The sequence below is a fragment of the Trachemys scripta genome, chromosome 1, assembly GCF_013100865.1.
Source record: "Trachemys scripta elegans isolate TJP31775 chromosome 1, CAS_Tse_1.0, whole genome shotgun sequence".
In the NCBI taxonomy this organism is placed as follows: domain Eukaryota; kingdom Metazoa; phylum Chordata; order Testudines; family Emydidae; genus Trachemys; species Trachemys scripta.
Genome location: NC_048298.1, coordinates 318771914 through 318788001, shown reverse-complemented (window position 1 = coordinate 318788001; position 16088 = coordinate 318771914). Strand labels below are relative to the sequence as shown.

At 43.3% G+C, this 16088-nt stretch overlaps 1 protein-coding gene across 4 annotated transcripts in view; it reads left to right on the top strand.

Annotated features, from left to right (window-relative positions):
• Window positions 1-16088, top strand: part of AMOTL1 (angiomotin like 1) — a 120280-nt gene that overhangs the window by 14029 nt on the left and 90163 nt on the right. Inside the window, exon 1 of one of the 4 annotated variants that reach the window (XM_034758925.1) lies at window positions 4081-4386. The exons of the other annotated variants lie outside the window; for them this stretch is intronic. Coding sequence (XP_034614816.1) covers window positions 4290-4386 — 97 coding nt within the window. The 5' untranslated portion in view covers window positions 4081-4289. Of the gene's footprint in view, window positions 1-4080; window positions 4387-16088 lie in introns of those variants that run through there. 4 annotated transcript variants of the gene reach the window in all.

Here is a 16088-nt window from a genome sequence, read left to right as displayed (position 1 = left end):
TCTGAAGGTCTAGATTCAATGCTTAAGTCTCCCACTGACTGTCTGTGACCTTGGGCAAGTCACTTAATTTCTTGGTGCCACCATTCCTTATTTGTAAAGTGGGATGACGATGGTGATAGAGATACTTTTTCTCCCACCCTTTGTCTGTCTTAGCTCTTTAGACTGTAAGCTTTTTGGGGCACAGACTGTTATGTTGGCTGAGGCCTCTGGGCCCTGCTGAAATACAAATAAACGATAGGAATACTACCAAAGGGGAACACTGAGATGGGGGAAGGAGTGGAAGGTAATAAACATGGGCAGAACTGTATTCATTGTTTCATGGAATTTGAGGCCAGAATGGACCATTAAACCATCTACTCTGAGCGGTAACTTGGGTTAGACTAAAACCCTTTGGTCCTCAGGAGATTAAATTTATGTGCATAGGCAGTGAATGAGTGACTGAGGTACCACCAATGTCTGAGGCCCCGGTTTTCATGCTAAAAACATGTTTTTATCTATCCGTCTTGGGTACTTATATGGCCCCCATTCTATCAGCAGGTGAGCACCTCATAATCTTTAATGTATTTATCATCATAACAATCCCTGTGAGGTAGGGCAGTGCTATTAGCCCCATTTTATAAATGCAACAAGGAGTCTGGTGGCACCTTAAAGACTAACAGATTTATTTGGGCATAAGCTTTCGTGAGTAAAAACCTCACTTCTTTGGATGCATCCGAAGAAGTGAGGTTTTTACCCACGAAAGCTTATGCCCAAATAAATCTGTTAGTCTTTAAGGTGCCACCAGACTCCTTGTTGTTTTTGTAGATACAGACTAACACGGCTACCCCCTGATATTTTATAAATGGGAACTGAAACACAGAGAGACAAATGTTATGTCTACACTGGCAAAAAAACCTCCTGCAGCAGCAAGTCTCAGAGTCCAGGTCTATAGGCTCAGGCCCAGAGGGCTTGCACTAGGACACTAAAAATAGCCATGTTCCCACCCCCCTTGCCTGATTTCAGAGCCCAACTCCAGCACAAGCAGGAATGTCTACACAGCTATTTTTATCACCACAAGCCCAAGTCTGTAAACCCAGGCTCTGAGACTTGCTGCTGCAGGATTTTGGTTATTTTATTATTTTTTATTTTATTCTATTTTTGCATTGTTGACACACTAAGTGACTTGCCCAAAGTCACACAGGAAGACTGTGCTGGAACAAGGAATCCCAGGTCTCCCATGTTGGTACCCTAACCACTTAAAACAAAAATCTGAAAGTGATGGTGATTATGGTTGAAAAAGTGACCATGTAAAAATGGGACATTCTTGCTCAACAGATCTGTTCCCTGTGCTCTGTGACTTTGGTGATGAAGCTTTTTCTGCTTTTTACATCTATTGGGATGTCAGTCAACACAGCTAAGTGAGAATGAGCATGACTCTGTCTTGACTTATGTATCACCAAGAGAATAGTAGCTTCATGCCATTTGCAGGACTAGATTTTCCCCCCAGTTACACCTGTGCAACCCAGTCGTGTGCCATCACCTGTGCAATCCCACAGTACAACCTCCAGTTACACAGATGTGTGAGCTCTAGTCTCTGCCTTATTCACTTGAAAAGATCATATTAAATGAGCGAGAGCTCCATAGAATTGGGCCTGCAGAATCTTTATTACTAGTAGCTTGACTTCCAAATCACAGGCTTTCAATTAAACAGGAAGCATTGCACCATATTTACACAATCTTTTGCAGAGTATTACCACACTTTAAGGTGTGAAGAAAAATTAATTAACATGGGTGCCTAGGACAAGTGAGCTTCACACCCTGGCGTCCAACAGAGTAATAAAATCAAGAGAAGAAAGAACCTTATCCCAATGTGAACCATGATCACTGCTCAAGCAAAAACGCTGAAACACCAATATCTAGAAGTTACTAAGAAGAATAGACCAAAATATGGTAGATTGTAACTGATGCATGTACAGAACTAGTGACTATTTTCTCACAATATAACATGCAAAACTAAGGCAGACTCTTACTAAACACAGAGTCGGTGGTGACGATAAGGTGGAGGTAATAGAAAATATACATCTGGAGAGGTGCATCTGTTCAAGCAAAAGGTAAAAAGAGAAAAAGAAGGACTGTTTATACTCCACTGTCTAAAAGAGGAAGGAATGCAAGAATGATACCACCTCAAATTATCAAACATGAGAAGACTTTCCATTATGAAAAGCAGTGAGGAAAAACTGTGCATAATCCTAGACCGAAGGCAAAAAATGGAAGAGACAGGGCCGTGTAACATAGCAGCCTGACACCAGTTCAGCTATGGGCAATGGCAAATGCAGCCAGGTGAAACAACTGTATCCTGGGCCTGATTCTGCTGTCAGTGGTTTACACCTGTGTCACAATATTGATTTGAATGGAGGTACTGCTAATTCTGGGAGGAGAATCAGGCCCACCAGGCCTGCCTTTACCAGAGATTTGGGTGTCCTGTCTTTTTATACTTTGGCAACCATTGTCTAAGTTGTCATGCCAATACAATACTATTGAATTGAAAGAAGTGTGGTAACCCTGAGGATGAGGTTCATGAATGGGGGTCTCAAGTAAGGACAGATGACTACTGGAGAAAATTATTACTGAATTATGAATGTATAAAATACTTATATAGATTGATAAAAAAAATAATTTGATGAATATTGCTGGGCCATTTATGCAGCTGGTTGAATAGCGGGAAAATGTATTTGTGAGTCCTTTAGTTCTCATTAAAGTGAATGGGAGCGTTTCCATTGATTTCAACGGACTTTGGATAAGAGCCTTCTTCAGCTCCTGATGAGATTAAAAACTCATTGACGCAAATTATTTGTGATTACTCTACGACCATCTCAAGGCCTGAACATAGCCAGGGTGTACACTAATGAGCCCTTATCCTGCAAACACTTATGTATCAGTTTACCTTTATTATCCCAAAGTTGCGTAAGTGTTTGCAGGATTGGGGTATTAATAAATCAGCATCGCCTTAACAAGCAATATTTTAATTGATTTATGCCATTCCTTGGAATCAGTAGGGAGAGGAAAGCGGGGATCACATGCTGTAGGAATCCTACTCTTTGCCTCCTTCAAAAGGAGATACCTAGTGAAGCAGGTCCTGAAGTTTGCAGAAATCTGATGTCAGGCATATTTTAGTGTAAGAATCTCTGAAGGTTCCTGTTTGGCAAGTGACTGTTTTGAGAAATGGAACTGCAGAGTGGCTTCCAGAGAAGAGAGGGGCAGGGTTGTGGGATGGTGAGATTTAAAAATAAACAATCACCAACCCCCCAAATCAACAAAAATTGAATGAAATTTTATTTGATTTATTTTATATTCAAAATAATTTTAAATTACCTTCAGGGATAGTAGGGCCGGCTCCAGGGTTTTGGCTGCCCCAAGCAGCCAAAAAAAAAAAAAAAAAAAGCTGCGATCACGATCTGCGGCAGCAATTCAGTGGGAGGTCCTTTGCTCCGAGCAGGAGTGAGGGACTGTCCGCCAAATTGCCGCCGAACAGCTGGACATGCCGCCCCTCTCCGAAGTGGCCGCCCCAAGCACCTGCTTGGTAAGCTGGTGCCTGGAGCCCGCTCTGAGGGATAGATTCAGTTTGATCCATTCCAGTGCAACTACTGGCAGAAGAAACTTGCACAAGAGACCATTCTAATTAGAAATTATCAGACCACCCCCCTGTGTGTTGAGCATGACTCGGCTCCATCTTCACTAGAAGACCACCAAGTAGTTTGTCACTCCCTTACGCGGTTGCTTAAAGCTGTTTCAATGTGTTTTTATGCCCTAGAATAAAATCCTAAAGAGCTTTAGATGAAACCGCAGTTAAAAATCTCCAAACTCCTGCTACAGGGGAATATGCTGCTTTTCGACCACCAGCAGGCTCTGCTGTGCCAGCACTGCATTCGCTGCCAGAGACTTCGCTTACTGAATTCGATCTGTCCTGCTTTACTCCGGGTGCACTAGGACCTGGTAGCCCATCGGCGTGTGTGAGTGTGTGTGTGCGCGCGCGCGTGTGTTGGAGGACAGTGTAGTGTTACCGTTTCGATGCCAGCCCCTATCCCGCTCAGCACAGTCTGCTTGGGACTGAACTCTCGCTGAATACATGGTGCAACATTAGGACCCAGCAGAGACTACCATGATTTGGGCAGTAGGTAAAGCTCTGACATTCCTTTCATTCCAGTGTGAATGGGGCTGATTGTTGTGTCCTGGATCTGAGTTTTTCCTCTGCATCTCGATCCGTTTTCTACACATCATGTCAAGCAGCACGTTTGCACGGTAGCCGCTTTATGCAATTTTTTTTTTTTGGTGGGGACAAAGCTAGCCATGGTAGCCTCATGCGGATTGCAAAGTTTCTGCCGGGAACTTCTGAGCAAGCAGTGAAAGGTAATAAACACAGACTTATTTGCGGGGCGGGGGGGGAATTGCAAAAGCCACTTGCTCCATGTGATCTCCTTTAACAGAGCATGGGAGACTTTGGGGGGCACCGCGGAAGGGTTGAAGCCTTTGATTGCAGCTTTGGGGCTTTATTTTGGATGTAAACAGCGACTGGGTAGTCAAGTGAGTTCGCTTTTCCCTGAAAGAGGCTGACATATGGTTGCAATGTCTGAGATTCCTTAAGTCAGAGCTGCCCGCCGCCTCGCTTAGTGCTTGATAGTGGAGCAGACTGGAGAAGGGGAAAAAAGGTTGGGAGAGAGAGATTGAGAGGGTGCCTTAGTGCAGGGGTTCTCAAACTTCATTGCACCGTGACCCCCTTCTGACAACAAAAATTACTACAGGACCCCAGGAGAGGAGACTGAAGCCTGAGCCCGCCCAAGCCCCGTCACCCCAGGTGGAGGGGGCAAAGCAAAAACCCCACTGCCCTAGGCTGGGAGGCCAAAGCCCAAGGGCTTCAGCCCCAGGCAGGGGGCCTCTAACCTTAGCCGTGCTGCCCAGGGCTGAAGCCCTTGGACTTGGGCTTGAGGTCTAAGCCAGCCCTGGCGACCCCGCGACCCACTTTGGGGTCCCATCCCACAGTTTAAGAATCGCTGCCTTAGGGGGCTTTCAAACAGAGAAAAGCTTATAAGACACATGCTTATATGAAAGCTGTGCTGAGTAACCAGAATTCGGGGCATACCGTGCATGTTCTGATACCGGTTCTACAATCAGTCGATACAGATGTACTGTACTTCTGCAGCCTGGTTCAGCAATTCAGTCTTTGTTCCATGGTACAGTCAGAAATAGGGCAGTTAGATAAACCCTCCAGAAAATACTTTTAATGAGTCGGGTGATAATTTGAAAGAGTTGCATTGAAAAAAAGAACCTTTTGAAGGTTCTGGGCAAACAACTCTAGAAGTTGGGGCCTGATCCTCAGCTGGCTCAATGCTGGAACTCTGTACGGACAGACACCAGACGGCGGTGTAGGGAAAGCGACACGGGTACATTAATTCATAGGGGCTGCTGTCAGGGAGCTGGGAGTCCCACCACATGTGCATGCTGCCTGGGATAGGGGTGGTACTTAACATGAAGAAGCAGCAACACTGTTTATTTTTCAGATTATTTATATGTTGTCTTTAGGTTTAATGCAGTGTTAGAGCTAGGTAATCCTAAATTCTGCAGAGAGAGACTCCATGTTTATTGAATATCATACTGCCTCTATATAAATCCATGGTACACCCACATCTTGAATACTGCGTGCAGATGTGGTCGCCCCATCTCAAGATATATTGGAATTGGAAAAGGTTCAGAAAAGGGAAACAAAAATTATTAGGGGTATGGAGCAGCTTCCATATGAAGAGAGATTAATAAGACTGGGACTTTTCAACTTGGAAAAGAGGCGATTAAGGTAGATGATAGAGGTCTATAAAATCATGACTGGTATGGAGAAAGTGAATAGGGAAGTGTTATTTACTCTTCATAACACAAGAACTAGGGCTTACCAAATGAAATTAATAGGTAGCAGGTTTAAAACAAACAAAAGGGAGTATTTCTTTACACAACACACAGTCAACCTGTGGAACTCTTTGCCAGAGGATGTTGTGAAGGCCAAGACTATAGTTCAAAAAAGAACTAGATAAGTTCATGGAGGATAGGTCCATCAGTGGCTATTAGCCAGAATGGGCAGGGATGCAAAACCGTGCTCTGCAGTGTCCCTAGCCTCTGTTTGCCAGAAGCTGGGAATGGGCAACACAGGATGGATCATTTGATGATTACCTGTTGTGTTTGTTCCCTCTGGGTCACCTGGCATTGGCCACTGTCGGAAGACAGGATACTGGGCTAGATGGACCATTGGTCTGACACAGTATGGCTGTTCTTATGAAACAATCGTTTTTAAAACCTTCCAAAGCAACACAAATGATTTCTGTGCATTTACCGTCTTAAAAATAGTTTAGAGACAGTAAAGAAATGAATGACTGTCTAAGTCATAGAATCATAGAACTGGAAGTGACCTCGAGGGTCATCTAGTCCAGTCCCCTGCATTCAAGGCAGGACTAAGTATTATCTAGAGTGGATCATCTGTGACAGGTGTTTGTCCAATCTACTCTTAAAAATCCCCGATGATGGAGATTCCATCAAGTCCTATAATTATGTTTCCAGTTTTCTTTTAAGGTGGAATATGTCAAGTGTTTGATGGGTGTTTTGGTTAAACTTTATTAGCGAACACTGAAACTATTTCCATCCGAACTTTAAGGCTAAGGAATTAAATATCTGTGGGTAGTGATGTGTCCCTTAAAAGTCCCTTATTAAAAAGAACCCTATGCCACTTGTAATACTCTTCTCAATATACATCAGAAATGTGCACTATCCATTGTAGTTTAAAGTGGTTTAGGCCATCAGTGCAAGAAGTGTTAACAGACTCCTTTCTTTGAAACAGTTTAATTACTGAGGTGTGATTAAAGTGACAATAATAATTGTTCAATCAAGCATCCTGCATTAGAAGTGAAAATGTGTGTTTGAAAACACTCAGCAATCATTAAACAGTTGGTGAAGCCAAAGAGGTAGGAGCCTTTAGAGCACATGTAGATTAGAATTTGTCTTTCTGGATGCTTGTGTTTAGCAATTTTAATGAGAGTTTAAAGTACAGTATCAGACAAGGGGAATATGCATGTAAGGGTTTTTTGAAGTCAGAGGAGATACATAAGTAGGATATTTTCTTCTTTTGCAGGCATGCATGGGGGGGGGGTGAGCTGGGGGAGGAGAAGGAGCTGGTCTAAGAAGCTTTTGTATTTAGGTTACACTTTATTAGAGAATCGTGAAACATACTAATGCACCACAGGAAAGAATGAAGATAAAACTGTATATAAAGGATGCATAGATGGGAAACCTAGTCAGTTTAAAGAAGAAAACAATTAAATTGAGGCAGGTTTAGAATCTGAAATTACAAGTCCCGCTGCCAGTTATTGTGGTTTTACATTTTCCTATTTTAAAACATCTTTCCCCTTGCTGTATGAAAGACCCACAAGAACAATAGTGGAAATTGACTTAGTGGCTATACAGTGGAAACAGTGCAAATGATTATTCAGTAGGTGTTGTCAAATGCACAGAGCAAATTCTCAGTTCTATCTAATCTGTCTATCAATGCATTTGTAAGGCCCTGATCATGGTAGTATTTATAGTAATACTTTATAGTGTATTTATAATATATAAGTATATAATATACTTTATAATAATCTTAGGTGTTTTACAATAGTAGGTAAAAAAAACAAGAAGCCTTTCAGAGAGAGAGAGAGTGATTTTTAAATTGAATGGGGTCCTTTTACATTGTCTGTGTGGAAATTTGAGGGGTTTATTTATGACAGCTATGTTGCAATTAACAAAAAGAGTTAATTATTTGAAAAGTTCTTTATTTTAAAGGTGTCCTGTAAATACTTTATCAGAAAAAGTGATTGTGTGTTGAATGTTCCAAATAGCAAAGGTAAAGGGGGGTTTCACCCTCTAGTTACATTAAAGTCTCCTCTTTTTTTTTTTTTTTCCCCCAGTCCCACTTAAATTGCAGTACCATGCTCCTGCCCATCTGTGATGCTCCAGCATGCACCCTATTGTGATGTCAGAGCTAATAATAATTCTACAGCAACTTTAAACTAAAGATCTAAAAGCACTTTACAATCATTAGCAGATTAAGCTTCACAATATGTGTAGGAGGTAACTTTATAGTGATCGGGTCATTAAAAATGCAGGTTTAGAATCTGAAAACTAGTAGCTGTATAACAGAGCACAGCAGTCTTGCATAACAGTTTAGTACAGGAGGTGAAGTACACTGATCCAGCTGAAAGTGCTGAGGGAATGTAAATAGACAGAACATAATTGGCCAAGTTCCCAGGGAAACCCACTGTGCATGGAATCGGCCTATAGGGATTGTACAGCACCTGGCACACTGGGGCTCTGATCATAGTCTGGGCCTCTGGACACTACTGTAATACAAATAATAAATAGTAGTAGCAGGGTCAGGTCAGTGATGTGTTGGGAGGCAGTGTGGTCCAGTGGATAGGGCACTGGATAGGTGCTCGGGGTTCTATGCCTGGCTGTGCCACTGGCCAGCTAGGCGACGGTGGACAAGTCCAGTCATCTGTCTCCCTCAGTTTCCCCTTCTGTGAAAGGAAGGTACTTATCCCCTTTGTGATCTTCAGATAAAAAACTCTAAACTAGGTACTCTTGCTCTAGTTATAGGCCCAGTTTAGTAATATTTTTTATCTTCTATCCCAAAAGATATTAAATAATGGAAATGCAAAACCCCATTCCAATCCCATGTCACATACTTTTAAAATATGACTTTTCTCATCCTATGTGAGTCAGTGCCAATACCCACAAGGGGTTGTGAGTATTGGCACTGGATGTGATGTCACAACATGGTGAATGCTGGAGCATTTTCAGCCAAATGGGAGCCAGCCAGCCAAGCTTTGGAGGACCTGGAATGAAATGTTAAAATGAATGGGTCAAATTCTGTGCTGGTGTCATATGGAAGATTTGGCCCAATACGTTGAAGACTCCTGTGAATCTGTGGCATTCAGCACACAGAATATTTTGTGTATTTGTGTAGCACACGCTGAAGACCCAAATATGGTGTCAGATATTTTCTCTGGAATATCTATGGATACATTTTGTAATATGTGGTTTTAAAAAAAACCTGTAGGGCCTGTTTCTTCACCTTCTACGTCAGTTTTATGCTGGTGTAACTTCACCAAAATCAGTGGATCTAGAGCAGCGGTGGCTCCAGGCACCAGCGCTCCAAGCGTGTCCCTGGGGCGGCAAGCCACGGGGAGCGCCCTGCCGGTTCCTGCGAGGGCAGCAGTCAGGCAGCCTTCGGTGGCTTGCCTACCGGAGGTCCCCAGTCCCATGGATTCGGAGGTGCTTTGGCGGCAGGTACGCCAAAGCCGCGGGACCGGCAGACCTCCCGCAGGCATGCCGCCGAATCTGCGGGACCGGGGACCTCCCACAGGCATGCCGCCAAAGGCAGCCTGCCTGCCGTGCTTGGGGCGGCAAAAAAGCTAGAGCTGCCCCTGATCTAGAGATTTGGATTTGTGGCTTAACTGGATTGTTTGGGTGGGGTTGGTGAAGATTCTCCAGCACACCACATCTACCAGTTTGGGACTAACTAACTCTCAAAAGGGAATGTGGTTTATCCAAAAAGGATAATCTGTAGCACAATACATGACAAGTCAGATTCTTCCATTCCTGAAATGTGTTTTGATGATGATGGAGATTGGCTTAAATCATAAGTGGCTTATGCATGGGTTTAGACCCCCAGACAAACTTGCCTTCGGGGCTAGAACTGAGCCGGAATAGCCTGTGTATATCCTACTAGTACTTGGCAGCTAGATACCAGCCAGACCTATTCTGAGGGCTTCGCTGTAACTGGTAACAGGAGACTGTTCTCATGGTGTGAAAGCAGGGCCCTGCAGAGGTTGTGATGAGAGGTTCTGTGGAAGAGAAGAGAGGATATGGGGCATAAGGGCCAACCACTGAGCAACAAGAGGGAGAGGAGGCAGCTGTTTTGGGTGGGGATCCCATAATGGAGGAACTCATCTTCATGCATAGGCCTGCAAAGAGAGAAGGTGGCCAGTGTGGCTGAATACTGACTTACTGGTATGGGGAGAGAGGGTGGTGTATATGGTAGGAAAGTCAGAAGTAGGAGAGTGTGTGTGCGCGCGTGTGTGTATGTGTATGCGTGAGAGAGGGAGTGGAAAAGAGAGGGTAAGATTGGAGGGAGAATGCTGGCAAGGAGTGTGGAATATATAGGAAGGAGAGAGATGGGGAGGAAAAGAGATGTAGGTTGGAGAAGGGAGAGCAGGAATGAACGGAGGCCTGTGAGGACAAGGGGGAGAGATGTCGAAAGCATAGAAAATGGAGAACAGAAGTCCCAGAGAGGAGGACAGAGCTCCCACAGAGCAAGCTGGGGAAGAATGAGGAATAAGGTGGGACTCAGGGCAGGGGAGAGCTATTATAGTGTAAGGAGCTGGGACTTCATTGTTGGCACAGAAAATACCATGAAAGGGAAGAGGTAGGGAGAAAACAGTAAAGGGGATAGAAGCCTAACTAGAGTGTTCTGCTGCCCGCCCTTTAACAAGGGAGAGCTGGCGGGGAGGGGGGCTTCCCGCTCAGCCTTCTATATGCAAACGTTATATAATATAAAAACCAGGGCAATGATTGGTTTAGCAATCAGCCAGATGGCTGAGACTGAAGCTAAGGTTGCTGTGAGGGGAAGATGGGGGAGTTACATGACAGAGTGAGGAGGGGGAGAATTTTGTTTAACTTAGCAAATGGCCAAACTTGTAAAAAGTAGGCCATGCATCTGCTATTACCCTGATCTTTTAGGGCCACATTCTGCCACCCTCTGCTCACTCTGATTAGTACCTTGTTGTGCATTGAGTTCAGTGTATATGCTCACTGAGTGAGGTGGAAAAAGGCCCCTTGCTTGTGTGTTGCAGCACTTTCCACCATCCTATTCTATCTTTGTCTTTTTTAGACTGTAAGCTCTTTGGAGCAGGGTCTCTGCTTTCTTCTGTTTGCAGAGTGACTAATGCACTATGGGTGTGACCCCAACTAAATAGGTAGCAGATTTTGGGGCCTTGTAAATCAGTTTCCTGTTGTAGGAGAAATCAGTGACATGGAGTCTGGGTATTTTCTTAGTATAATTTTCTTTAGTTGCTCATATACAGCAAACCTGAAACAGAGGTGGTCAAACAATATGCAGGCAATTGTCTCTTTCAGGAATCAGCCCCACATCAATGCCCTGTTCCCAGGAAGCAACTCTGCCTCAAGAACTGACTCTAATTAGAGGGATTAAGGCAGAGAGCAAACTCCCTTGTGGCTTGCACTAGTTCCCCCTGAAAGAAATCTTCATCTCGAAACTAACAATGTAGCATACTGCACAGAGTGTACACTACTAGCACTCAAAGGAAAAAAAAATACTTGTAAGACTGTAATACTGCCAACTGGTAACTTCTGCTGTAACAATAGCTAGCTAGCATAAAGCCGAAATGCGATCTCTGTACTCCATGCATAATTCCTTTGACTTCAGTTGAACTACAGAGGAGTCAAGTGTGCTACTCAGTGGAATAAAGTGTCAGAATCTGCCCAATAGTAAACAATGGCTGGGGCAGGAAGCAAAAAAATTCTGACATTTCCTGGCTTTTTCATGATCGATTGTTGTGGAGCCTGAGCGACGTATGACTTAAAGTGCAGTTCTGAAAAGTGGCCATAAAAATGGCAGCATGGGGTTCTATATTTTGTTATGTTACAATGATTCCTAATAAAATGTGGTCAGTTTATATGTAAAAAGTTGTGTTTATTTCCTAGCTGACACCCTGCCAATCCCAACCAGCTCTCTGAAAGGCTTTGAAACTCATGCCTCATCCATAGCTGCAGGCCCTTATTTAAACCATTTATAATCCCATTGTCTTCAAACGTAGTTGGGGATGTGTGGGTGCATGTGCTTGAAGGCTAGCGGGATTGAACAGGCAGGTGTAGCTGAAGACAGAGTGTTTATTAAGTGATGATGTGTAAGACAGAAAGAGCTCCACTGGACTCTCAGAGCACCGGCTGAGTTTGCGGGGCTGGCAGGCAGGGAAGAGTATATTTTTTTTTGTATATGAACTCTGCAGGTTTGATCAGGAATCCATTAAATAAAAGTCTAGTGCCCCACAATGCCATTTCTTATACAGCCACTTTTCAGAGCAGACCTGCACTTTAAAGGCCTGAGCTGGTAAAATGTTACTCCAGCTTTCAAGTGGAAATAGCTTTCACTTTGCAGCATCCTTATAGCTAGAGGAATTAGGGAGATGGCTGGATACATATATGGATATGTCTGCACTGCAAATCCCCCCCTTCCCCACCACGCAGTGAGTCTCAGACCCCGTGACTCAGGCTTACGGGATTCACGCTACAGGGCTAAAAATAGCAGTGTAGGTGTTCCCATTCGGGCTGCAGCCTGGTCTCTAAGACCCATTCCTCTTGCTGGGTTTCTGAGCCTGGGCTCAAGTCTGAGAGGGAATGTTTACACTGCTATTTTTTGCCCCGCAGCACGTGTCCTGGAAGCCCAGGTCAGTTGACCTGGGCTCTGAGACTCACTGCCATGCGTTTTTTTTTTTTGCAATGTAGCTGTAGTATGCTAATATAATAGTCCCAGTGGAAACTTTTGCACTCAGGAATATTTTGTGGATTTGGGAAAATCCCAGGAAGATTTTGTTTTAATAAAACATTTTATTTGGCAGCTTTGGGACAGATATAATCTGGTTTCCATTTGTTTCCTGAATATTAAAGGGGAACAGTCCTCAATCCACTCAGAGCAGCAGAGTTAAATTGAAGAAAAAAAAAATCACCTCTCTCCAAGAATAAATCTACATGTAAATTCATTGGACATCATCTTTTGAAATGTCAGAAATGTGCGAGGAGCAAATGAGCACAGTTTCTTTTTAATATTTTTTTTATAACATCAAATCCTGCTTTTTGTTTCTTAGGCATAAATCTGGAATAAATCCATTTAAGGCAGCGGAGTAATGCCAAATTTACACAGATGAGCCGGGAAAAGAATTTTGTCCCACATCAGAAAGAATGGGCAATTGCTTCATCTAAACAATAGCAGATATTGCCGTATTTATTGGCATGCATATTATGTGTCTTTTCAATTAGGTTGCCTATGTCATGCCATTCCATTCTATAAGTGTATCATCACTGCAATGCAGTTGCCATGCCTTTCCCTGCCCAGACATGCATGTCATATTTTGAGATCCCTACCACTTTCTTATTAACTAAGTCTCCTGATGACAGGTAGCGTGACTCTGTGCAGTGTCTTTCACAGGAGTCACGTGATCTTTGACATGTGCGGTGGATATTGCATGCAAACAGCCCTGCATGGGCCCGCCTGCACTCCGCGCCCGGGCTCCCTCCTGGGCTGGGGGAGTTGGGGACCAGCAGCCCACCTGCCTGGAGCTGGGGGCAGGCAGCCTCCCTGCCCGGCACTCCGGGGCTCGGGGAGCTGGGGGCCACGCCGCCCACTCGGCGCTCTGGCTGGGGGAGCTAGAGGCCACACTGCCAGGCTGGCGCTCTGGGGCTGGTGGCCGCACCTCCCGCCTGCCTGGCGCTCTGGGGCTGGGGTGCTCGGGAGGCCCGGGGTTGGGGTGGGCGGGCTGGTGGCCAGGGGATGGGGGGCTTTTGGGCCTCCAGTGGGGGTGGGGCATTGGGCAGAAGACGTGGGGCCAGAGGCTAGCCTCCCCGAGCCAGCGGTTCACGGGCTGCCCATGATCTTTGATCTTTTTACAATGCAGCATTTTAGAAATACATTGTTTGGGATAATCTTCCATGGAAAGATCCTTTGGATTATCTGTTGTGACTAGGGATGTCAATTAATCTCAGTTAATTCAAGCGATTCACTCAAAACAAATTAACTTGATTAAAAAAATTAATCGCAATTAATTGCAATTTTAATTGCACTGTTAAACAATTTAAACCAATTAAAATTTATTATAAATATTTTTGGATATTTTTCTACATTTTGAAACATTGATTTCAGTTACAGCACAGAATATAAATTGTACAGTGCTCACTTTATATTATTATTTTTCATTACAAATATTTGCACTGTAAATGTCAGGTTGTGTAATATTTGAACTTTTTTTTAAATTTCTTTTTCCCTTTGGCAACCCCTAAGTGAAATTAATTGTGGTGGGTAATTTCTGACACCTGAAAATATAATAATTTTTGAAGGGACTAACACAGTGAATCATACCTTGGATTGGAATTCTGCAAATATTTGTCCTGTAAATTGAAGCAGTTTGATATATGAATAGTTTCATTTCAATTAAAAATATTTTCCTGTTTGAACACCTTGCATGGCAAGTTTAGCTTGGAGCAAAGTTTTTTATGGCCTGAAGATCAGAATATATAATGTAATGAAAATGCCAATTGCCCCTTAACTGTATTGACAAAACAGGTGCTGCCCATTCCTTGAATTGCAGGCTCTATGTCATCCTCTATATTTCAATGTTTCAATGAGAGTTTCCTGCATTTCCACTCTCCAGAATGTATAATACTTAATTTTCTATCTCAGAGTAGCAACATTGACATGAGACAGTATGATCATTGGCATTTCATGTTACTGACAAGCAAAGTGGCAACTTAAAATTATTGTTTTTGTTTGGGTTTTTTTTTTGTTTAAATCCTTACTATAAATCCAAATTGTTGTAGTATCATAGATCCAACTATTCAGGTCCCAAAGGATGAGAAAAATCAGAGCTAACAATATTTAGAGGCTTCTAAAGTGCATGCAAAGTGTCTTTATTCTATAAATTATAATACAGACATTTTAAGGTCATTGTCTTCCAGTGCCAGAAGCAAGTGCTATATCTCCTATTGGAAAGGGTGAATCCCAACTCTCCAACCAGATAAAGCACGTGGGCCTGATTCTGTGTGGCTGTGCACCTTGTGTAGTTCCTTAAACCTGTGCAGAAGAAATGCAAAGTGAATATAAAATGTAGCCATTTCGATATGGTAGGATTTTACATCCACTTTGCACTCACTGGGCACGTTCGTTAGTGACTAACCCACATGCAAGGCAATGGAGAATCTGGCCTTTTGTTTTGAGTTGGCCCAAGATGTTATACTGTCATCTTGTCACTGATCTAGGTGAAGAACTGATTCTTGCTATCCTCAGAACAGTGTAATTTTTATTTACTTTTGGGAGTGGAGAGGAGGTGGGCTGAGAGAAATTTTGGAAGCATTATTTTTAAATAGCAGCTGTTTAAATGCTGCAACCTAGCAGATATGGAGTATTGGGCAGAGTCGAGGTGAGAACAGGAAAAGGTGTAAGATAAAAGCAAATTGGCACATGAATATTGTCATCATATAAGTGGTTTAAAATGTATACAAATGCATGGGTGCCTTTTGAAATTAGAGCATGAAAAGATTAGGGATCTATCAGTGGAACTCCCAGACAGTAGAACCCCCTGTCTTTTCAGTACTCAGATGGTTTTAAGCTAGATTTTTAACCAACTGCATGAGGGGATGAAGATTGGTCTTGTGGTGAAGCCACTATGGGTAGGGCTGTCTTTCAGAGGCACCATGGCCAGAGGTAAAAAAATGGGATTTTTCCTCATTGAAAATTTTGATGAAAACATTTTTTTTTCCATTTTCATCTAAATTTTCCACTGGAAATGTGTATTTGGTGGAAATCTGAATAACAAAAAAAAGTTTGATTTGCATGTGCTGCTACAGTGCCTCATGGGAGTTGTAGTTTAGTTGCCTCATGCTCCTATTCTCCTGTATATGCTGGGCTCTCTGGTCAGGCTACATCTCCCATAATGCACCACCATCTTCTCTCTTGGAAAGGGAGGTGGTACACTGTAGGAATCCCTAACCATATTGTCTTATGGAGGGCACACCTGGAGAATGTGGGCAGTGAACTTAGGTCTCGAGTGTCCAGAGTTAGCATCTTCATAACAAGACCACCTTTCCTCCCATGGCGCAGTCAGTTAAATAAGATTGCTTCAGTCAGGTGAACCCTGGCTGGTGAGGAGGGTGTGGCTTATATAATGCTTAAAGATTTAGGATGCACCAATAGATCCAGTAGTCTATTTGGATGAATATTGCCTGTGGTTTTCCACATGAATCTCTTG